Source organism: Perissodus microlepis, chromosome 12 (genome assembly GCF_051167445.1).
Source record: "Perissodus microlepis isolate ML-2025 ecotype Zambia chromosome 12, ASM5116744v1, whole genome shotgun sequence".
In the NCBI taxonomy this organism is placed as follows: Eukaryota; Metazoa; Chordata; class Actinopteri; order Cichliformes; family Cichlidae; genus Perissodus; species Perissodus microlepis.
In genome coordinates, this window is record NC_140472.1 from 18,745,376 (window position 1) to 18,769,555 (window position 24,180).

The 24,180-nt window shown below is 40.0% G+C and overlaps 2 protein-coding genes across 3 annotated transcripts in view; both read left to right on the top strand.

Moving 5' to 3' along the window:
• Positions 1-16,222, top strand: part of LOC146376158 (coronin-1C-A) — a 39,885-nt gene extending 23,663 nt beyond the window's left edge. For both annotated transcript variants that reach the window (XM_084945663.1, XM_084945664.1), the window contains 9 exons: positions 6,571-6,693; positions 9,299-9,428; positions 9,533-9,714; positions 11,062-11,181; positions 11,522-11,626; positions 11,744-11,889; positions 12,095-12,152; positions 12,276-12,518; positions 13,634-16,222. In XM_084945663.1, coding sequence (XP_084801789.1) covers positions 6,571-6,693; positions 9,299-9,428; positions 9,533-9,714; positions 11,062-11,181; positions 11,522-11,626; positions 11,744-11,889; positions 12,095-12,152; positions 12,276-12,518; positions 13,634-13,753 — 1,227 coding nt within the window. In that variant the 3' untranslated portion in view covers positions 13,754-16,222. The remainder of the gene's footprint in view (positions 1-6,570; positions 6,694-9,298; positions 9,429-9,532; positions 9,715-11,061; positions 11,182-11,521; positions 11,627-11,743; positions 11,890-12,094; positions 12,153-12,275; positions 12,519-13,633) is intronic.
• Positions 16,223-16,317: 95 nt separating this feature from the next.
• LOC146376159 (uncharacterized) lies at positions 16,318-22,975 on the top strand. The gene is made up of 2 exons (XM_084945666.1): positions 16,318-17,887; positions 19,815-22,975. The coding sequence occupies exon 2, from the start codon at positions 19,829-19,831 to the stop codon at positions 20,588-20,590; it is 762 nt and encodes a 253-aa protein (XP_084801792.1). The 5' UTR covers positions 16,318-17,887; positions 19,815-19,828; the 3' UTR covers positions 20,591-22,975.
• Positions 22,976-24,180: the final 1,205 nt, after the last annotated feature.

Consider the following 24,180-nt stretch of genomic DNA (forward strand, 5'->3'; position numbering starts at 1 on the left):
AAGAGCGGCCAAGATGAGAGAATTGGGTTGGAGTCAGATGTTGTTTCTGTCAATGAGTCACTCACTGTATCCAAGTGCCGTATTTAAATATTTTAATGCGATAATCAGTATAACTCCTGGCTTCTTCTTTTTTTCTTTAAGTAGCAAATCTTTAAAGAAAACTTTAGAAAGAAATCTTTTTTAGCTATTTATTTAGTTTGCAGCCATTTCTCATCTATCTACATCTGAATGCATTACCAACTTAACATATATATTCCAAATATGTTTTAGCAGCTTTCAGCCAAAAGTGCAGAACTCTGTCACAGCATGTACTCTGCTCCATCCCTCAGGGGGTGTAAAATATCTGTTTAGACGTAATAGAAGATAATGGAAGCTTTGATTTTTCATTTGAGTAATCTCTGTCACCAAAGATGCTGCAAAGATGCTGGCTGCAAAAATATCTAATAATAAACTCTACACTATCTACAGGTATGCTTGCTTAATCTGTTCAGTGAAATACGGCTCTGGTTTACAGCCAGCTTTGCATTGTTCCTGGCCTATCATTCGGAGGTTGTAAATCTTGGGATAATGTTCCGTGTGTAACAGAGCCGCCGTTGCTACTTACTCCTCAGCTGTTTATCTCTACCTTAGCTCCTCGCCTCAGCTTTATAGGCTGAGACTTGCAAAAGTGGAAATTTCCATGAAGCTCTTAGCACTGGACGGCATGCATGCAAGACCCTGTTAGTGGTGTGCATGTGTGAATCACATGTTGAGTTGCAAGGAGAGGAAGTGTGGTGTGCAGGCCTTGTGTGAATGAGAAGAATGTCCTCTTTTGCCTTCAGGGAATCTCGTTCATGCATTTTTTTTCTTCTTTTTTTTTTTTTTTTTGTGTATGTTTCAGTGTTGTGCTTTGTATCCATCGGGTGTGATTCACCCTTATTTTCTGCAGCCTTACTTGTTGCTATGCAACCAGTTGTTTTCCAGGCCTCAGACATTCCTCTCAAAGGATTCAAATGTCTGTAGTGTAGTTATGGACATGTTAGGTATTCAGCAGTGAGCACAGTCGCTTGCTGCTCGTGTAGGCGTGGTTTATACTGGTGCAGTTTCTTGTTCCTCACAAAATGCTGACTTTTTTTTTTTTTGCTTAGGTGTGGACAAGTTGCCTTATCACTGTACACTCCTCTGCTGAGGTGTTAAGGTCTTATACCTGCCTGAATACACAGGGCCTAAAGGTTGGGTTATTTACTGATCAAAGGTGCTGGGGATTACTGGCAATGTACGTCGCAATTTGAATAATCTGTTGACCTATACCCAAACCCAAACTGAACCAGAGGCTTTATGTTGTTGCTAAGATATGGTATTGTGTAGTATTTAAAACTGCCACGTGAAATGAGTTGGGTTCCTGCTGTATGACAGCAGGAAAGGGCCAGAGCACTGCTAGTTAGCAGATATAATTTTTTTTAAAGCATGCCTTGTCTACTGTAAAAACAGCAATAAAGTGCAGAGAGTTCTCTAAAGCCTCAAATGCACAATTTCTAATTCACTGCTGTCTCTCATGAGGCAAATGGTGTAAAATAAATGATCTGTTTAACCAGTATAAAAGTTGTCATTCATATATGCAGTACTGAGCCAGAAGGCCACAAACTATAGAAAGCAGGCAGTTTCAGGGACTCGAAGCAGAGTGGAATGAGGAAATCGGCTGTAAAAAGAATTTTTAGAAGTAGATGGTGTAGGTGGAGAAAATGTCCAGTCTATTGATATTTTTTTTTTTTTTTTTTTTTCTTCAAGCTTTCAGAGTTCACACTTGATTGAGCATTTGAATCAGTTGCAATAACCAATAAGCAGGTCATGGGATGATAAAGTGGTTAATGCTCTTGCTTCATGGCAGAAGTGCTCCCGGTAAAAACCTGCTGACCATCTGGGGGGTTTCTTTGTTGAGTCTGTATGTTCTCCATGTGACTGTGTGAGCTCTGAGGTTACTTCTGCTTCCTCCCACCATCCAAAGAGTTGAATAGTATGTTTTTGATTCTATGTTGGCTGTAGGTGTTAATGTGGGCATGAATGTTAGCCCTGTGATTAGACTGGCGTCCTGTCCACAGTGTGCCTTGCCTCTTGCAAAGTGACCCCCAGAGTATTCTGACCCTGAATTGTATACACAGTAGAAAGGATTGGTGGATGGATAGTTGTATTGAGGCTCAAGGAATCTCTATTCACTCTTGCAACCAATAACAGAAGATTTGCAAGTAGCTGCAGTTTAATGTGGAAAGTTGAAAATGGCTTTTAAAGGTGGATGAGCATATAGATGTAGTGGAGGAATGAAAGTAGTAACGTATTAAAAATGTTCACAGCTTTTGTTTTATGCCTCCAGGTGGGGGGAAAAACCACAAAACAATGCATTTTCACAATATGAGACTTTTAAGATGCACACAATAGGTGTACTGCTATACACAGGCAATCCCACTGGTGCTTGTTAATTTCCCATGCTCACAATTACTGATGCCCTGCTTCATGCCAGCTGCGTTCCTGAACTTGTGTATCATGCCATCATAACTTTCTGCAGACTTGAGGCAAGCCGCTTGTGCTTGCTCTGCAGACCCTGAAATTCCTAATTGTGTATATCAGACACAAACACCATTAACACCTCAAAGGGTGTTACATTTGACACCCTAGCGGCCCACTTGCTCTCATTAGTCATACTCATAACAGAGCTGCTTGAGGCTGAGTTGTGGAATGTGAAGAACGCCTGGCTCTCTGGTCGAACTGTCAGCCTCTTCTGCCATGCCTGGGTTTTCGGGAGTTTAGTCGAAGTGTTATTGGGACTACAAATATCACAGTAGATTCGAGCATAAAGTATGGATTTAACTTATCCTGTTAGTAGAAAAATGATGAGATATAAACATCAGTTTCTCTTTTGGAGTTTGGTATTCATGCTTCTGGTTCCATCTGAGAACTATTTCTTACTGTAACATGTCATCTGTAGTTAAAACCTCCACACCACAACAATGGATGACATTGACGCGATGTGTATCTGCACCTATGGCTTTTTGTGTTTATGTTTGATTCTTGTGAAGGAGTCGCTCTCGTGATTCATCCAGTGACATCACTCCTTGGCCAATCAGTGGCCTGCAGTCTGACATTATATTTTCAGCTCGACTCAGCTTGCTTGAAAGCCCAGTTCTGTAGATACTAACACGCACCTGTTACCAGGTACTACCACATAATGTAAAACACTAAAAACTGAGTAGAGTGGAGTTGAGCAGAGTAGGTGCTATTTATTAAAATAAATAAATAAATAAAAATAGGCAAAATTCTCTCATAGAGCATAGGGGGTCATATTATGCTCAAGTGTATGTTGTACAAATTAAGCCCTACTTAACAAATCAGTATGGCCCAAACACAGAGGGGTGCTCGGTCTGTGTGTATCTGTTTCTTCATAAAACACACTAAGACGAGGATCAGACGTGACTCATAGGCTGTAAAACGGTTAGCACAGGCGGGAGGCGAAAGGGCAACAGAGACTAAAGGGGCCGACATGTTTATGGATTGATCCTTTTTGCTTAGCAGAACACAGGAGTCATAATATGCAAAGAACTTTGTAGTAAAGTTATTATCAGGATGTTGTAAGAAAAATCATTTAAAAGGGCTCAATTGATTCAAAATGCTGCAGCAAGAATACTGACAGGGACTAGAAGGAGAGAACATAGTTCTCTTATACTGGCTTCTCTTCATTGGCTCCCTGTTAAATCCAGAATGAAATTTAAAATCGTTCTCATCACATACAAGGTCTTGAATAATCAGACCAACATTTATTATTAACTTCAGAAGCTTAGGACAAGGAAACCAGAAGGTCTGAAAGAGTTTTGTTCATTTTTTAGCTCTACATATTTGTTTTTGGACTCTACTCTAGTAGCCTTGCATGATTCCCTGTGCAGATAATCATTGTTTATCTCTTATTGGGCCTTGATGCAGCCGCTCAGTTCATTCTTTCACTGAAACAAGCCCTTATGGCTGTTCTTCCTGTAAGGCCACCTGCCTTTAAGTCCGCTTTCTTCCCATTGTCTACCCCTCACTAACAGAACATAAAGTAGCTTGATGTTGTTGTTCAAACTGCTACCAGAGCTATGCTAAAAAAGAGTTTAGAGCAGTTTGTTTGGCTCACAGGGATTACTTGCAAGTATCCTGTTGTTTAACTTTGGCTATGTTTAATATGAGATTACCATTTTAAAGAGAAGCATGATGGGAAATGTGTGCTACAATTACTAATTTACTGTGTATTGTTTTCCAACTTGATACTACAGACATATGGACAATGTCTTCATGCCCTCTTTGGAATGCTATAGTACTAGAATAAGTGAAATGCAAATGGCTCTGAACTGTTGGGTTATCTTATCTGTGTGATCGGTTTGTTCTTTTCCAAACTTGTTTATGCAGTTTCTGTTGAAACACCTGGTCATCAGTCCATGTCCTTCCTGCTTTACATCCTGTTCCTATTGCCTTTGGGAAGTCTTGTCCATGAATACATTTAACTGCGAGCTAATATACATTAGCATGTGATGAAATTATGTGCACAGAAACATCCTGGCTCAATTGAATGTAAGTTACTAAACAAAGAGAGGTGTATATTTTCATAATGTAATGGCAGTGTTACGTGATATAAGCTGGCAGCTCACAGAAACCTATTGACAGTAGTGTCAAAGTCAGCTTATTGTACACTAGGCTTCAGGGTGGATTTGAGGGTGTGTTCAGTAGGGCAAGGTGCTGGCACGATCTTGTGATTTTATTATCACACACACACACACACACACACACACACACACACACACACACACACACACACACACACACACACACACACAGATCATTGTCACATAAACCAGACTTTGATCACTAAGCTTGGAGTGTGTGTCACAGCCCAGCTTTGTGTCAGGTGACAGCATGGGTACAAGCGTGGTATATTTCACGTAGCACAGGGACAATTACTGTGTTATGTACGCTTGCATATTTGGATGTGCAGCCACTGCAGCTCTGGACTGGCCCAGAAGACACTTGCATCAATGTGGACCTCTTAAATGAGTCATGTTATTAAAAGTATGCAATAACAGCTAGGTTGAAGTGCCATCTCATGGGCTGTGTGAGTTTAAGGGTTCATAGTGGTTATAATTAGAGTTTATAAAAACAAAATCTGTTTGCTATGAATCAGAAGTAAAATGTTTATATTTAAAAGCTTTATAGCCAAACAATTAATGTATTTAAAGTCTGTCATGTACAATTTGCAGTCTACTTTAATGCCTCAGTGGTCCTGACTCTTGCAGCCAGCACTCACTGACTCATTACAGTATATACGGTTCTTGGATTTAGTAGCTCGTGTCAAGCCATTCAGAATAGCTGTGGGCAGTGAGGGACTCCTTGTATTATACGAGCCATGATGCTTTAAATAGGCCTGCAGCAGAGGGACTATTTCCATAGTAGGTGACATCATTTCTATGGCTCTGCAGTGGCACAAGGGAGTCAGCACAGACTAGGGTGTGTCACCCAAGCTTTAGAGCATAGGTCACCTCACCATGCAGAGAGATCACCTGTCTCTCTGGACTCATAGGGTTTAGAGGTGAAATCCATCTGCAGTATGACTTTAAGGATGTGCAAGTGCATACATTAGAAATTCATTTGTAACCTTATAGTCAGAATCGTGTGAGCAGATTTGTATAAAGAGCTTAGTAATGTTTGATCTGGGGCTACTATTTAAAAGTAAATTGCTGCGCTGTAAAATTAAGAATCTCTTGGCACGTTTCTACTGTCTACTGACGTCACTACTAGAAACTTTCCTTAATTACTATGGGTGGTCCAGCAGGAGCTTAATCTAATCAGAATTTGTTTTAGACACAAACTCAGATTGCAGTAAAACCCAAGTGTTTTTGTTTGTTTGTTTTATTGTCTATGGAGATGTTATAAATCAAGGCTGGCTTTAAGCAGTTTAGTTTTATTTTTCATGCTTAAATTGTTTTATTGAGCCATGTAATGTGACTTAATATCTTAAATTTGATTTCAGTGATGCTGAACTAGTTTGTTTTTTGGTTCTTCCATTAAAAGAAATCTCTGACTCCGCACAGTTAATCTTGTTCTTTGTATTTTCTCACCAAACTGTAATTAACTGTACACAAGGATGGTTAAGTGTTACCTTTAAATGCATTTGTTTTGAGGGGTTTCCCCACTCTGCAAATTTAAAAAATTGAAATTGTTTTATTGGGTCTGAGGTTTTTTTGTTTGTTTGTTTGTTTGTTTGTTTGTTTGTTTGTTTGTTTGTTTGTTTTAAATTCATAATTGCTCTGGTAGGCTGCCTTCACTGCAAATGTACATATAACTCATTTCAGCCTGCATTAGTCATTAAGTAATTATTTATAGATAGATAGATAGATCCAAAGTACTTTTTTAGATTGGAGTTTGTGTGTGATCTATGAGCTGCTTTTTGCAGGTAGGATTTAGGATCATCCTGTAATTGTCCTGTTTCAAAACACACTCGCTCCTCCAGCATGGATAATGTTCTCTAGACTAAGACTAATCTTATTACTCTGTTGTTTATCTGTGTTTTTACAGACGGGCCGCATTGATAAATCCTACCCCACAGTGTGTGGTCACACAGGCCCGGTGTTGGACATTGACTGGTGCCCCCACAATGACCAGGTCATTGCCAGCGGCTCAGAGGACTGCACCGTGATGGTAAGGCTCGCCTCACCCATTACACCCAAACTCAAACCTCCTCGGGTCAACAGGAGCATACATTCTTTAGATCATAAGAGGCAAGAGGCTACATGCTCTTATTGCGAAAGGCAAGACTGCGGTTACTCATGAATGGTTGCAGGCCTCACCCTCTGGATTAGATTAAGCTCAAATATGTGTTGTAGGAATCAGAGCTGGGGAATGATTTAGCTATTTATTGAGCTGAGGTCACTGACTTTTTTCAGGCTGCTGTTTTACTTTTCTCCATATGTCCTTATTTGGTATATAATAGGCTGGGATAGGCTTTCAGCCTGTTTAGATGGCAGCCACTTCCTCACCTGAAAGGCCTGACTTCCTGTTAATCCCATGCTAAATCAAGGCAGTATTTATTTGGTTTGTTTTGCAGAAGTGTGAGCCATGAAGAGAGGAACTATTGCTGGTTCCTCTCTTCATATCATAGAACATGTGACGGCAAATTTCACAACCTAAATAGACTCTCAGTGATGTTTAGTTTAGATTTGGTAAGAGTGGGTTGGCTCGTGTACACAGCAGGCCTGTAAAGTAGGACTATAACGTAGGCAGGGCATAAAACGTTTATTGTAGATTAAGGAATAGATTTTGTTATCACAGAGTACACACTGGACATCAACGAAGCTAATTTAATGTTAAAATGTGCTGGAGTGGCCTTTATTTTCTTTTTAAAATGCTGCATTAGGCGTACCCATTCTATTCCTCTGAAAGGACAACCTTTACAGGATGCCTGTGCCAGGCACCGAGCACTAAAGAATGTAAGGAAAAAATTTAACCTCAAATTCTTTTCATGCAGCAGTGTTTTGACAAAGTAGATCAGATGAATCAACGTAATCATGTTATAAATAGTGTTAGTGAATAGTAACCAATCAGTACTTGACATCCTGAAGTCTTAAATAGCTGGTTTTGAGGTGGGGTAATAATGTTGCATTTTTCTGCATATCTCTTAAAATTTGAGTTGGGTTTGGCACTGCTGAAGGTCCCGGCTTTCAACCCATCTGGTTTTGAACATGTGACGTTTCCATGTTCTTCCTGGGTTTGTGTGGGTTTCCTTTGGTCGGTGTTATTTCTCCTGAGACCAAAAACATGTTAGCTTAATTCTCTCGTCATTGTTCCCTAAACCATGGCAATGGGTTACATCTGGAGCTAGTTCCCTATGCTCTACAGTAGCTAGCCACTGCTCCTGAGAATACTGGGTTAAATGTAGAGTAGGAGTTTCCCTTTGGGGATCAATAAAGGGCATCATTGTGTGTTCATGAGCAGTGTTGAGCAATTTACTTTGAAAAGGTAATTAATTATAGTTACTAGTTAGTTAATTTTTTGAAGAAGTGAGTTAGTAACTGAATTACAGGATTCTAAAAGTAATTAATTACTTAAAGTAACTGTTGCGTTACTTAAAAAAACAAAAAACAAAAAAACAAAACGTTTAACCCTCTGGGGTCCAGGGTTTAATTGGCCATTTTTCACTACTTTTGATTTTCCCTCCACATTTTACCTTTAAAAACTATTTACTTTGCCTTGTTTGGTATCTTCCTTTTCAGCACAACCTCACGTGTCTGAACACAATTGATCTAAAATCAGACACGAAACATAAAATCCGAGTAGAAAAAGTGATATTTTTACTGTAACAACCACAAACATGTTTATTGAATCATATTTCATAACTTTAAATGCAAATATAAATTGTCAATTTTAAAATCCTATGCACAAGTTTTGCAAACAACAAAGTTATTTACAGCCGTTTACCTTTTACCCCTTTTTAATAACCATTTCAAACTATTTTCATAACAATCAGCTGTTCTGCATTTAATAAGATGCCACACAAATTATTTGTGCCACTCCAAAAAAATAATTTCTGTCCACTATAAAGGAGAACATCACAGCCTGATAGCTGCAGACAGCAGTCACCTCATTGTTCTGACACACAACACAAAACTACCCACAACAATACACACTAACTACACAAGACAACACATTAACTACACAAACGCTAAACGTCACAAATCTGTCACATGGCCTATCAGGACAATTTAAAAACTGGTATATATCACCTTGTTGCTTTGTCTTTAAGTGGTCATGTGATTGGCTTACCACGACTACTTTATTCTTCCTCAGTCAAACAGCAGCACTCGTGTGATTGTTTTGCTCCTTTAGCTCCAGGTGTGAACAATAGTAACGCAACTGCACCGCATTTTCTTGTTAGTAACGGTAACGGCGTTGTAACAATAGAAATAGTAATTAGTTTACTCGTTACTGAAAAAAGTAACGCATTTAGTAATGCAGATACTTGTAACGCCGTTATTCCCATCATTGTTCATGAGTTTCCTGTGTAACTATATTTTGCTTAGTCTAACTGTGTGTATCAGTCAATAAGGAACATGCTGTGAATTCTTAGTGATTGCTGCCCCCCTCTGGTTCCTTTTTGTAATTACAGTTTAGATCCAGTAATCATTTTAATTGCTAGACTGTGTTCAGCATAATCATCATGAAATCCTTTAGAATATTTTTTTTTTTTCATACTTCAGAGAATTTTTACTGTCTGCTCTCAGTTTCTGACTTCCTGGTCTCTTTACAGGTGTGGCAGATTCCGGAGAATGGCCTAGTCACTTCCATGTCTGAGCCAGTGGTGATATTGGAGGGTCACTCCAAGCGTGTGGGCATCATCACATGGCATCCAACAGCACGAAACATCCTCCTTAGTGCAGGTAAGAGCTCTGGCAGTGTTTCCAAATCTATAAAACAATGCTGCCTTCAAAACTTGATGATCAGATTGAACACAAACCTCACCATTACCTTCATCTGTCACCAGGTTGTGATAACCAGATAATCATCTGGAATGTGGGCACCGGTGAGGCCATGATCAACCTGGAGGACATGCATCCTGATGTCATTTACAATGTGTGCTGGAACCGCAATGGAAGCCTTATCTGCACTGCCTGCAAGGACAAGTCCATCCGTGTTATTGACCCCCGCAAGCAGGAGATTGTTGGAGTAAGTAGTTTGCAAATAAATGATCATATTTTCTGTTTTTATATTGAACTGTATCTGAAGTATTTAAAAGGTAAATATGAATTCAGGTGCAGGGATTTTTGATTTGGAAGTAGAGAGACTAGTAAACCCCGGTTTGGTAACATTGTTCCCTTAAAATTGTTGTTAGCTGTGAGTCTGAATTATGACTGCATAAGCTTACCAGTTTTAGTTTGGATTCAGACCAAGGACTGTCATGGGAAACGGTAATTTGTTACCAAGGTGTTGTAAAAATGTACACAATGTGCCTTGGCTGCTTTAAGCACCTGAGAAAATAGGGCAGTAACAGCACCTAAAGTTTAATAACAAGTACAGATGCATTCAAATTTTGCTGTGAATGTCGGAGGGGAAAAAAGACAGAGTGCAGCCAGCATTGCATTTGAGTTAGTTTATCAGGTTAATGATATAACATAGACCACCAAAAACCAGAATGCAAGAAGTGTCGGAAAGTGGTTTGGTTTTTGTTTTGGTTTGTTTTTGTTAAATAAGAGGTTATGTTTAAATGCGTTAACTTGATTGATAGTGTTGTAGAATTAAAGTGGTGTTTGCTTGTATCATCGTCAGCCTCTTAGATTTCTGGTATTGTGACATCCCTGTTGATGCTGGGTCAGGCTTCCCTTTGATCTCACAGCAGTTTCAGTTCTTTGTGGCATGGATTGGGCAAGATGCTGAAATCCTCCCTTTGAGATTGTGCTCCAGTGTTGACATGATTGCATTACGTCATTCTGACAGCTTCTGATTTAATGCTTTGATTCTCCTGTTCCGTACGTTCCAAACATGCTCTGTTGGAATCATACAAAATCTTTCCTTGTCCCTAAAAGCCAAGGATTCATCCTGGGATTTGTAGATTCCTGGAGTTTATAACCAAAGCCTGAGCCTTCCTTGGCAGAACTAAAACTGAGAAACATCACACCAAACCATGTTTTTCCAATCTTCAGCTGCTCACATTGAATCAGTGCAGAACTGTGCTTAGTGGAGTTTTGTTTAAGCTGTTCTGATGAAACTTTGGAGGCTGTTGTGGTGAAAATCCCATCAGTATCAGAAATGCTGAATATTTCTGATACATTCATGCCACATTTAAAATCACCCATGCCAGAATTTTCCTTTCATAAAACATCAAAAATCTTCATTCAGACTTGTGCTCTGCGTATTATTTCACGTCTGCCTGATGGTTGTCTGATTAAATGATCACACCAGTAAGCAGGTTTGTGAGTGTTCCTACCTCTGACCTCAGCAGAAACGAACATGATGAACTGCAGATAAGGCAGTAACACGGACTCGCAGGGCTAACCATTAACCTCTATTTCACAGGAGAAAGAGAAGGCCCACGAGGGCGCTCGCCCCATGAGGGCCATTTTCCTTAGTGATGGAAACATCCTCACCACTGGCTTCAGTCGCATGAGTGAGAGGCAGCTAGCTCTCTGGAATACGGTAAGCTGCTTCACAATAACTAATGATGAAATGCAGAGTGGTGTATGAACACAATGCGAGTGGGTGAAGAAGAAATGCTCAGTGCATCGTGGGAATCCCCCATTCGCATGATTAAGGGAGGGTTCAGGGTCGCCCGATCACTATAAGGTTTGTTACTGATCATTGCTGTTGTAATGATAAACTTGTGTGAGTTATAAGTGCTTCACAGTTGATTAAAGATCTATTTGCACACCTGTAGCACTTCAGTTTGCCTCATTATGGACTTGGTATGTAAAGCTGTGTTTTAATGTTTTTGAACAGTATTGCCTCAAATTAATCTTTCTTCTGTTTTTGTTTTAAGCAAAACTTGGAGGAGCCAATGACTGTCAATGAGATGGACACCAGCAATGGAGTGCTTCTGCCCTTCTATGACCCAGACACCAATGTCGTTTACCTCTGTGGAAAGGTGCGTTTCCTTCTAAGCACCCAATAATCAAATCAAGCATTGTTCTAACACAAAGCTTAATGTCTCAATTTAAATTTGCACACATTAGAAATAAAACACTTGTTTATATCCTGATAGGGAGACAGCAGCATCCGTTACTTTGAAATCACAGACGAGGCTCCCTATGTTCACTTCCTGAACACCTTTGCCAGCAAGGAGCCCCAGAGGGGTATGGGCTACATGCCAAAGAGGGGCCTCGATGTCAATAAGTGTGAAATTGCAAGGTAACCCAAGACTGGTCCTAAATCATCATCTCTGAAACCAGAAATCGTTTTGTTTTTATTCCATCATCTCTAATGTGGAGTTCATTGATTGACCACTAGGAGGCAAACTGTAACCGCGATACAATAATCCACAGGAAACTGCTGTTGTTTTTATTGTGTAATGATGTATTGAACTGTGAGTAACACCAGACTTTTTATGTTGCAGGTTCTATAAACTGCATGAAAGAAAGTGTGAGCCTATTGTGATGACTGTGCCTAGAAAGGTGAGTACTCGCCCTAACATGCTACTTTGCAGCATCTTTTAGACCTCTACTCTTTAAATCACAAGCACCACATTCACAAGTTCTCTTTTCCTCACAACTTATTGCTCTATTCTCTCCTGTCAGTCGGACCTGTTCCAGGACGACTTGTACCCAGACACAGCTGGTCCAGATCCTGCTTTGGAGGCTGAGGAGTGGTTTGATGGTAAGAATGGAGACCCCATTCTCATCTCTCTGAAGAATGGCTACGTCCCGGGCAAGAACCGTGAATTCAAAGTGGTCAAAAAGAACATGTTGGACAACAAGGTCACCAAGAACTCAGAGAAGTCGAGCTCTTCCAACAAGTCCTCCCACCCAGCTCCATCAATTGTGAGTGTTTGCTTTCATCAGTGTGTCCAGTTAAAATCGGTTTAACAGTACGTTGTCACTCAGTCTCAGAAGTGTAGTGTTAAGGAGTAAGGTTGTTTTTTAACAGTTGTTTATTTTGCATGATTAGATTAAACAGTAGATTGAGATGCCTTATTTCAGTCTTACACTGTATATGTTGAGGTCTCTGCATGTAGGTCATGCTATGCCACTGTCTCATCTCCTTGCAGGTGGCTGTCTGGGACTCCTAGCGTTACATTTTTTTTTTTTTTAGTCATGGCAGATTGCTGCCAAACTTAGATGAGGTGGTTTGTAAATGTTACTCGTCCCACTCTGGTCCACAGAGGGAGAGGTCTTCTGCTGCTCTGGGCGCCTGCTCCTGGGCGTCCAGCAGCACCTCACCCACAACACAGCCTTGGTCCCAGCCCATGTGTCTCTGTGAAGGTCTGCTCTGTAATCATAGCCCACTGGGCTCCAGTGGTGTTGAAAGATGTTAACCCTCAGACTGCCAGATCCTACCACACTTGATTTAAAACAAAACTTGGGATGTTGTCCCAAAGGGCCTTACATGTAGCACAGATCAGAGAGTAGTCTGCTTTAAGGTCATTCTTGCTAGGGGAAATGAAGCTTTTGGTTTAAGGACACTTGACTTAAAGCTGTTAGATTATGACGAAAACAAAAGAAGAAAATTAATAACCAGCAAATTTTGGTCAGTGTAGATCCAGATTAACATTTTAACTTGAGCAGTAAATAATGGATTCATCAAACTTTAATAATGAAGAAACTTGTTTTTTGATTTTTTTGATCTTAAGGTAAAAGTTGAATTTAAATAAACTAAACCTGCCACAATCTGTTAGGGAGTGGATTTAACTAGACTCTCACTCCTTGTGAATGCATCTTTCTATGATCTGCCCTATTCATGGGTGCAGTCATTAAGTTCAGTGTGTGCAAAACCAGCTTAAAATTCCTGGAAGTGTCTTTGACCCACGGGTTTCAAGGCGTACTACTAAGGGACCCACCTTAGGTTTACCTCATTTTAAAAGTGACTGTAGCTGTATTTTCATAAAGATGGTTAAAAGCCCATTAAGTCTCACTTTTGTTTCTCGTATCTCTCACAGAAATCTGAAGCCAAGCTGGAGGAGATCTTGAAAGAAATCAAGTCCCTCAAGGACATGATCAGCAGTCAAGAAAAGCGAATCGTCCAACTTGAAGAGCAGATGTCCAAACTTGCCATTTAAGGACCCTTTTGCCCAACCCGCTACAATTCAGGACGCTCCACTGGCTGGGGGTGGGGGTGGGCGGGAACACTCACTGCCTATCTCAATGACAGTGTTTCGTCTGCCTAGCAAAGATCCCTAGCAACATTCCAGATGAACTTTTTCTTAGCCAGCTCCCAACCCTCAGTTTAAAACAGGTGGAATAAGAAGAACATGTGGCAGATTTAGTAGAAAATACTTCCTTTTTGGTGGCAAAGGACTATTCCTTTTATTCTATGGCAGTCTTTTTTTTTTTTTTTTTTTTTTAAATCGTGTCTACTTGTATAAAAAGATCTTACATAATTCTTTGCATTTTAGAATAATGATCAAGAAAACCATGTCAACAGCCCCCCACCCCCCAATTTATCATTGTATAGCATCATGTTTTATAAGTAGGCCTCAGTGTTTGGTGTTTGCCCTTCTCCAAAATTAAGACATTGCCAAATCTGGACTTTTGTTTACACTTCCTTAACAGTATTTTTTTTAAAGTACAGAAACAAAATCAGTGATGCACTATGAAATTAAAATAATTTAATTGGATGGTTCTGAAAGAGAGACTGACAGATTAAATTTGTAGTTCAAAGAAAATACATTGCAGGTTGCCACAGCTGACACCAAACACTCAGACACAACCTTAAGTGACTAATTCTTGCTGTCTTTGTTGAAGCTGCAGAAATCCACACTTCGCCTCTGCTGTTTCCTTTCATTCCTGTCGCTTTTCCATCATTCCGACTGTGGACGTAATAGTCCAAGTAAACATGCATTCCTTTCTACCTTGCTTTACCAACATGCACTCTGCACTTATTCAAGAAAGTGACACATTCCACAATTCCTATTGGCTGTTCTTGGTATGAGGGGGAAAAACACACTCACTGCGGTGACTCAGTTGCACTGCTTGGTTGTTGGGATTCTTTATGTGGTGCCCATGGAAAGACGAGCTTTTGCATTTTCATTCTTTCTGCAAGGAAAAACTCCAACCCGATTGTTTGGTTATCCGGGGGATTCTCAGCACATCACTGTAGTCAAGTGCAGTGGGCTTATTTTTTTGTCACTGCTCTTTTGTTTGCTTTGCCATCTGATGTCTGCGTTTTCTGTACAAGCACAAAAGAAAGTTTTCTAAAATGACATCAAATAATCCCGCAGCTACTTGACTGCTTTTAAACATGTGATGTTAAAGCTGGCTAGACCTCAAAGACCTAATCTGGGTCCTCATGTCTCTGGCCTTTTAGGTACCAGCCACTGTAGACTTTCCACTACAGAGTTTTCCTTTTAATTCAGAAGAAGTAAGTAGTTGGGTTATTGCTTCAATGTTCAATTAAATCCTGTTTCTTGTTCCAGCTGTTTCTACATCCCTCTTAGCACTTCCACATCTTGGCTATTTCTCAGATGGTCCAGTTTAGTGCAGTCAAATTTGAAAATGGATCATATTTTTCAACCTGAGTTGTTGTGTTTTGTTTTTTTTTTTTTTTTTTAAAGATTGTTTCCCTGTGGGAAGCTGAGACGGGTAATGGTTCAATCTGTTGTTTGCCTTTAATAAATGTTACCACTGTAAAGACCTGAAAGTGCCATAGAGGTGACCCTGGAAGTGTTTTATTTAGTTTCTTTGTAGGTCGACTGTTCTGTGAGTAGTTTTGTGGAATAAATGGAGGCGAGGTGCCTGGAGTTTAAACCCATTTTGAGGTGCTATACTCAGTACAAAATTCAAAGGACTCAGTTTCTTACGTACTGTGTGACATCATGAAGTCCTGCCAGTCCATAATAAAGTTCACCAGGCAGCATTACTTTGTCAGGGTTTGTCAAAACACATTGTGCCCCTGACGCTGTGACACTTTCCTCTGGGGTACAAGCTTAAAATGTAAAATGATGTAAAACCAGGAATCTGTTAGCTGAGTCATCAATAATCTGAGAATATTAGTGACAGGAAATGTAGAGTGTGATGCATGTTTGGCTGACACTGGTCATACTGCCATATCTTTTATATGAGACTGCCACTCTCTGGGTTAGCACTGTTGGCACAAGAGCGGAGTTTTGAGTAGTAGCTTATAGAGATCCAAAGGGACACTGTAGGTGGAAAAATAAAAAATGTGTTGAAAGATAGATGTATGTTTGTAATTGAGGTCTAGAAAATGAGTGAGAACTGTGTAAATAACGTGACCATATATCTGTATTTTTTTCCTCCCCATTTCTTTTGTTTTGTGGATGTGCTGAAGAGGGTATTTGTGTGGGAGGTGGATTTTTAAACGTTCCCCCTGTTTGTTCCTTGCACCTTGCCATCATGACAAAAGCAGAACCTCCGTTACGTCGGAGGTTATCAAGAAAGAAAATCTGATGAAAAATGAACCAGGATGAAAGCCTCGTGTGGAGGTCTGCTCAGCATTTTTGTTCATTATTCTTGCTTCAAATATCAAACCATTGATTATAAGAAAAATTAATAAAGAATTTTTAAAATGAGTTCACTGTTCAGTTGTTAATTAGCAAATACACCGATTAATGATCAATACCTTAACACTCACTGGACACTTTATTTGGTACTATTGTATTACTGGGTTGCATTCCCAAAAGTCTTGAGTTATTTCTCATTTCTTTGTGTTGCTTGGAAAATAGTTGCAGTGATTTTTTTTTTTTTTTTTAATCATTTGAATAAAGTAAAAGTCAATTCTGAGTTCATACAGTTCTAACAAGCTTGAAACTCAATATAGCTTGAAACTCAATATTTGGTATGAGCCATCCTTAAGATGGACTAACTGAAGGGAAAAATCTTCTCTCACGTCTTGTGTCAGGTCTTTGCTAGATTTTTTTTTCTTCTGTTTCTTAATCACATAGATGTGTGCAGGTTTTGGCCAACAGTTCTTTGGGAATCACCTTGTTGGTGCAAACATGCTAGTTTGTGCCTGTCACACTTTAATCTTTACCATTTTCTACAGATTCAACTAAAGAAATAGTTACTACCAGCCTCTCATAACACCTACTTTATTCCAAAGTGGCTAAATATAGAACTTGGTTCTTTGTTTGTTATGTGCAGACACAACACTGGTGCCTTTTTTTAATGCATGGATGATTCATAGGTCAGTGTTAAGTGGCTTAAAAAAGAAAAACATTCCTGTGAAAATGGACGGGTACAAGAACTGGACTGAAAATGAATGAAAAAGCAGCCAATGTCTAAAGAAAACTGAAAGATTTCCAGAAAATGGCCTTCAGAAAGTATTTCTTAAGACCACTATAAGAAAGGTTTGGCTCCCTGGAAAGAAAAAAAAAACTATAATTGACACTTTTACGCAGTACTGTGTAACAAGACGAGAAACACGAGCACCCTTAAATAAATGCCCTGCAAGTTAAACAGTTATCCAGTGCTCCTAAAAGTCCATTTAGTTCATATATTTGCTCTGTACATGTGTTTCAGGATGAAAAGAGTGCTTTCTCCCTGTACTGGTCTTGTATGCCCTGCAGAGACAGGCTGTAATCAGCAGGAACGTAATTAGAGAGTATTCAGTGTAGGCCAAAAAAAAGTTGTGGAACTCGCCCCACCAAGAATAGAAATACCCTTTTCCGAAGAACTTGGGACTAACATGCACCAACTGCAACATATTTGTTTTAAAGATAAACACTGAGGCTAAGGTTGTATCTGTCAGTCAGACTGTGAATGGACAAGCACATACTGTGGCAAATTAGCCTTTCGTTGCAAATAAAGACTGTTTCTATTTGTAGAGCATCCCGTGTATCTTTTGTCCTGTTAGTGTGAAGTATCACCATGCTCAGATCAAATGTTTCTCAAAAAAACATATGTATGATAAAATAAATCTGGTCCCACATGGCCAGCTACATGAACTTACCAAGAATTGGGTTGTTGGAAGATAGAAAGTTCAGAAAGAAAAAGAGGGAGGAGAACCTGAAGATGGAGGGCTGGACATGAGTTTGAGGTGAGGATACTTTTAAGAGCTCAGTAAAACAAGTCGGCACAAGTCAGCAGGGAGGGCGAATCCTCGGAAACTGTCTTCCACTCTTACTTTCTTGTCTGTCCGTCTTGTCTTGTCTCGTCTCCCCCTTTTCCTCCCTCTTTCTGCAGTCTTACTCACTGCTTTGTGCTGCACAGAAGAGAAGCCGAGGCCAGCACATCCTGTAAGTATACATTTTACATTTGTAGTGAAATTAAGTTCAAGGTTAAAGAGAAGCCAAATATTTTCAGGATGTTTGACCTTTCATACGTTGTACTTTTATACATTCGTTTCACTAGTGGTGAAACGAATAGTGATGAAGAAATAAATGAAGTCTGAATGTACTTTTGAATGTGCAAAAGTACATTCGGTTCAACTATTTTATGTCAGAGATTCAAATGTTGCAAACTTTTCACATAATCCAACTGTAAATCATGTGATGCATCACTACAGATTAAACTATGCTGATAATCTTGTGCTATAATATACTCACTGCAAGGGAAAACTGCTCAACATGCAACTGTAATAGTAGTAATATTGCAGCAAAAGTTAAAGGGATCGTTGGTACAGTTCTTAAATACTTCTGTAGTTTTGAATGCACGACTTATTTATGGATTATTTTCTTCTGAATACTTCCTTAAAAAAAAGATCTAAATGTCTAACCTTGAATCTGCACTGTGTACCAGGTAGCCACAATTGTATGTCAAGAAATATTTGAGATGGTCTAACATTTGTTTAGTAAGTTGCTGCACACTGGGTCATCAGGCTGAATGTGAGATAGGTATATGTGTGAAATATGGCTCTGCACGTTCAAAGTTTTTTCATGTAATTAAGTTTATAAAAGCTTTAAAATGTCACAAATTAGAAGGCTTTGAGCTGAAGGTAAGGGTGACCCTCTAGTGAAATACAGGAAATGTAATTTTAGCTGTAATTATGGGGACTTAAGGGGCAGGGCCGTCCTAGAGCTGTACATTCAAGGATGGAGACCCAGCCCGCCATCTGGTGCAGCACAGTACATGCTGTATGTTTGACCACACTGGGAAGGGGAGCTTGTCTTTACAGCTTAGCACTGTGTAATTACAGACTGGGTTAAAGAGTTAAACAGGTTTGCAGAGCTAACAGACTCACTGGTTTCGGTTAAATCTTCTCAGTGAGAGGAAGCCAAAAAGAAAAGGATGGAGAAATGTAACACTGAGCAAGCTAGGAGGTTTCACTCAGTCATGGTGTAAATGCAGCTTTTCCTGGAAGCAGAAATATCCTCAGTGAGACTGTGCTGCTGTGGGCTGGTGAACAGCAGCTGCTGCCCAGCGTAAATATAGAGGCGAGAGCCGCAGGTCTCCCACGCCTCTGTGCTCGCTTTAGAATACAGTTTCCTCCTGGCTTTGGTGTGGTGGATGGGTGGCCTCCCTCTGCTTTACAAATTATAAGGCCTCCAGCTCCAAACTCACTGTCTCCACCCCGAGTAAGTAATGGCTACTCTGCTGTCTGCTAAAATAGATCTGGTGCAGGAGAGAGAGAGGCAGCAAATGAAAAACCCGGGTCAAGATGGATACCAGTCACACTTGAGATGTGATACGGTAAATATTTAGGGGAGTGAGCAGCTTAAGATAAAGAGTAGCAACAGTGAGGCTTTTGTCCTACCAGCACCTGAAAACCAGGAGTCTCTGCAACAGGCTGCTGGTCTTAAGGGAAACAGTCAGACCACATTAAAACTAAAGCTATTACATTTTATGTCTTCCTAATGTGTGAGGATGAAACCAACAAGATTTAGAGCTGTTTTAGAGGAGCTGTTGGGCACATTGTCATCCATCAGAATGAAGCCAAGCTGGCTTTTTTCCTCAGTTTCCAGCTCTGATGCAATGTTAGATTAAAAATAAAATAGCCAACAGAGCACTACACGTGTGCACAACACTTGCCAACAGAGACAGTACAACCAGAAACGTGCACGTCAAAAATCTTACCCAAGACAGGACCACATGCCTTCTGATCAGATATTAAAGTTGAGAAAGGCAGTCCCAAATCTTTTCACCTAACAATCAACTTTATTCTTTCAGTGACTTCGAGTCTATGTGCTGCCTGAAATTAAAAGCATCCTCTTGTTGTTTCTGCAGGACTCAAAGAGAAGATGAAGTCTCACTTGGTGTTTCAGGTCTCCTGTGTGACCCTGCTCTCGCTGTGCTGCTCTGTGTGTCACGCCACACCTCTGTTCTACAACATATCCATGGACGGCAGCGGAGATGAAGCCGAGCTGGAGCTCCTTTTCCCGGTGTCTTTCTCCACCCGCGCGCCTGTTCACGTTACCGCTGCTACCGGGGGTCCCACTCTCACCAACACCATAACCACCACCATGATCCGTCTGAAGGACTACGTCCTGACCCGAGTAGTGGACTTCCTGCAGGAGAATATGCTCATCATCATCGTGGTGACCTCTCTTCTCATCGTCATGGTCTTCATCATCTGCTGTGCCTCTGCAATGAGTCACAAGCGCAAGCTGGAGGCATATAAGCCCCTACCTCATCCACCCAGGAAGTATACGGCCGATAAAGCCGGAGGACGCAAGGATTCAAGTGACCTGCAGGAGAAACCGTACGCCGTCGATCACGTCAAGAGGGTCCAGACTCAGAGCATGTCCTCCCCGAAGAACCTGCGGATGCCCTCCAAGGCGCTGGTGGGAGAGAGAGGGAGAGACGTCCGGTCATCACCTCGACAGGAGGTCAGAAAGGTCAGAGATACAGAGGCAGTGGAAAAGCGGAGAGAGGAACCAAAACACAAAGAGAAGGTGAAGCACAGGGAGGAGGTTCAGCAGAGCTCCAGTCCCAGCACCAGCTCCAGCTCTAGCTCCAGTCAGCCAGTCTGCACCTGCCATCTGAAAAAAGGCCACCACTAGATCACTGTGGTGGGCTTTTTCTCGCTTTTTAAACAAGATCAGAAACGGGCAAAGGCAAAATGGGTCCTCAAAATGTGTTTTCATTAGAATAGCCTTACAGAGGGAAATAGGTCTATATTTAAGTGAAGTCATGCCTCATGAAGAAAAATTACCCATCATTAAAGTCTAAGATCTAGATTTAAATATACAGTGAAGAGGATAATTACCCGAATCACTGGTTACTGAAAAGTTTCCAAATGGTACAGCTCAAATTGTTTGATTGATAAGCAGGCATGAGGAAAGATAGCAGCATACCGAGACCCTTTTAATGGCCACTTTGTCTTCATGTGCCGAAAACAACTTTAACTTGACACGGCAAGCACATGATTTTTCTTTTTCCTGTAATTACTGAAAAAAACATAACACCACTGTGCTACTGAGGCAGTAAAACTTTATATAATAAGTATTCTTTTCCTGTGAATAACACTTTCAAAGGGAACTAAAATAAAGTATTATTCCACATACCTGTCCAAAGGAATCTCCTCATTATGTCCTGCTGGAGTGAAAACATCTGGATCCGTCATTTAGAGCAACACGTTCGGTGTTGCTCTAAATTTTTGCTATAAAAGTGAAATGTCAGTAAACTTGACGTGATAAGTAGCAAAACTTTCTCTTTATATTTACAGTTATATTTACTTCATTTTGTTTGCATCGGGTTGTTAAGTTTCACATGATATCATATTTTATTTTAAAAACCAAAATGTATAAACAAAAAAAAACATTTTTAACTGTGTTATTTTTAGGTGTCTGAATAAAGGCTGTATAAATTACCACAAATCTACTATGTGTACTGCATGTCATGGTAAAAAGAGATCACAGTGTGTTTCAGTTCTAAGGTTTCACGTATCAGGACATATTAAAGAATCAGGTCTTAAAATGAAAAACTGCAGACCAAAATGCAGAAGCAGAGTGTGAAACATTAAGTTCGCTCCTTTAGCAGCGATAATCAAGTCATTGTTTTCTGAATGACTTTACGAGTCTCACGCGTCATTGTGGAGGAAGTTTGGTCCATTCTTCTTTACTGCAGTGCTTCAGTTCATTGAGGTTTGCGGGTATTTGGCCTGCAGCTTTACAATCGAGCTGAGATCTGAAATTTGGCTGAACCATTGCAACGCTCTGTCTGAAAAAGAAAAGAATCATTCTGTTGTAGATTCGATGTTGTGTTTGGGATCATTGTCCTGATGTATAACCAAATTTAGGCCGAGCGTAAGCTGTCAGACAGATGGTCTCACATTAGACTCAACAATACTTTGGTATGCAGAGGAGTTCATGGTGGGCACAGTGGCTGCAACCAACGTGCTTGACAGTTGTTATGAAGTGTTTGTGCTGATATGCTGTGTTCAGTTTTCCCCAAACACGGTGCCGTGCACAGTGACCACCAGTGTTGGTCAAGTTACTTGAAAAAAGTAATCAGTAACTAATTACTGATTACTTCCCCAAAAAAGTAATCCCGTTACTTTACTGATTACTTATTTTCAAAAGTAATTAATTACTTAGTTACTTAGTTACTTTTTAAAAACACGATTTACAATCTGAATAGGTGATAAAGCGATAGATCTGTCAGCCCAATTCTACTTTTTCTGCATAATCCATCATACAAAATGTAATCAAATGGAAAAATCTCTTTTTAAAACTTGTTTTATTAGTTTTAAGCTTTTAACTTTATGCATCAAGCAAAAATTTAATTATATGCACCATTCTCTGACTTGAAGAAATTAGTTTAACATTTAAACCTATTTTCTGCACATTCCAGCACATGAAATAAAATATTTTTTGTTTTTACACTCAGTCTTTCAAATAGATGCAAGTAAAACACAGCAGAAAATAAATAAAATCAAAGACTAGCGGTCCTGTTGCTCTATTTTCACCCGTATAGCAGGAGTGGCGTAGGCGGAGGGGTGCTCTGGTGCAGGTGTGCCGCAGCGGTCAGTTGAAGAATCCGCGAGTTTCTCTGTGAATTTCCCATTACGTCGTTGCGCACTCGGAGCTTGTTTAGGGGGTTTTTCGGTGTAAAAAGAAGTTTTCTTCCCAGGCACAACGGACACTAATGTTTTTGTCACTTTTTATGGAATCAAACTCAAAATAAGGTCAGTACTTCCACACTTTAAACGCTGCAGGGTCATACTCTCTCCCGCACTCGATATATGATCCATTGTTGATCTGCACACAGCTGTTGTCACGCACGTGGCACTCGCTTACGTCACTGTCATGAGACATTCTCGCAAAAAATCACGGTTTTAGTAACGCAGTAACGCAGCGTTCCTACGGCAAAGTAACGGTAATCTATTTACCGTTTTTGCAATAGTAATCCCTTACTTTACTCGTTACTTGAAAAAAGTAATCAGATTACAGTAACGCATTACTTGTAACGCGTTACTGCCCATCTCTGGTGACCACACATGTCTGCTTTGGTCTTGTGGTTTAATCAGATGTAACTCTACTGGCAACCCTTCCAAATAAGCCACATTTGTTAAGTCTTTTCTTTGATAATTGTTTTGTCATGAACTTTAACATTTAACATGCTAACTGAGGCCTGCACAGTCTGAGCTGTAGATCTTAGGGACGGGGACCTTGTGGTGAATTTGCTGGGACACTTGTGAATTATATTTCTCACTGTAGAGTGATGGAGTTCAGTTTGTTTGGAAATGACCTTATGACCTTTCCCACACTGATGACTGTTGCTGATGTCTTTCATCCTCAGCATTGTGTCAACACACCTGAATACCACAGACCTACAAACCTCTGATTTTATAAAGGTGCTCACACCTGCCAATGATTAGTTAATCAATGATTAGTTAATCAATGATTAGTTAATCAAATGATTAGTTAATCAAATGCATTTGATCAGCAGTACCTGGCTGTTAGTTACCCCCTTACTTCATAATGGAAGGGTGGACTTAGTTTTCACACACTGCTTCTGCGTTTCAGCTTAGTCTTTGTTAAATCAATGACATGTTGTAATATGTCACAGGATGCTGTTCTGAACTGTCTTGAACTGAAAGAGGCACTTTCTTTGTACGATGACTGTACATATTTATTCGGCTAATACCTTTGACCTGCTCTCAATGGGCAAATGTATAAAAAAGTAGGCAGTAGAAAACAAATGTTTTTCTTTTAAATAGTTAGTGCATTTATGTATACGATAAATTATGCTTTTTTTATTTTAAGTGTAAAAGTTTGAAATGTGAGTAGAAGGATAGACAGTTGGCATGTTTAGCTTACGTGTATAGGCTTGACAGATGCATATTTGTCTCTCTTATCTGATTTTCTTTGATTAAATTACTCTGTCCTGTTGTTAAGTTAATGACCTTGAGCATCTAATCTAAGCCTGAATTATGTGCCAATGCTTTTGTCATGCTGACATACTGTTTTCCGCCTAACCTCAACCACAGTTGCTTTCTTTTTTGACACTTGAATTGTTTACAAAAAGACCGTTTTGTTTTGCTTATATTTAATAAAGCTTTCAAAAAAGATGTCTCTGAGTGCCGTAAATGTAGCAGCGTAAATGGCTGAAGCTACGCCAAATGAAGCACAGATACAACCCTGTGGAA

What these genes read in the sequence shown, in the direction of transcription:
- LOC146376159 (XM_084945666.1), top strand. Translation starts at nt 19,829, where the DNA reads ATGAAGTCTCACTTGGTGTTTCAGGTCTCCTGTGTGACCCTGCTCTCG.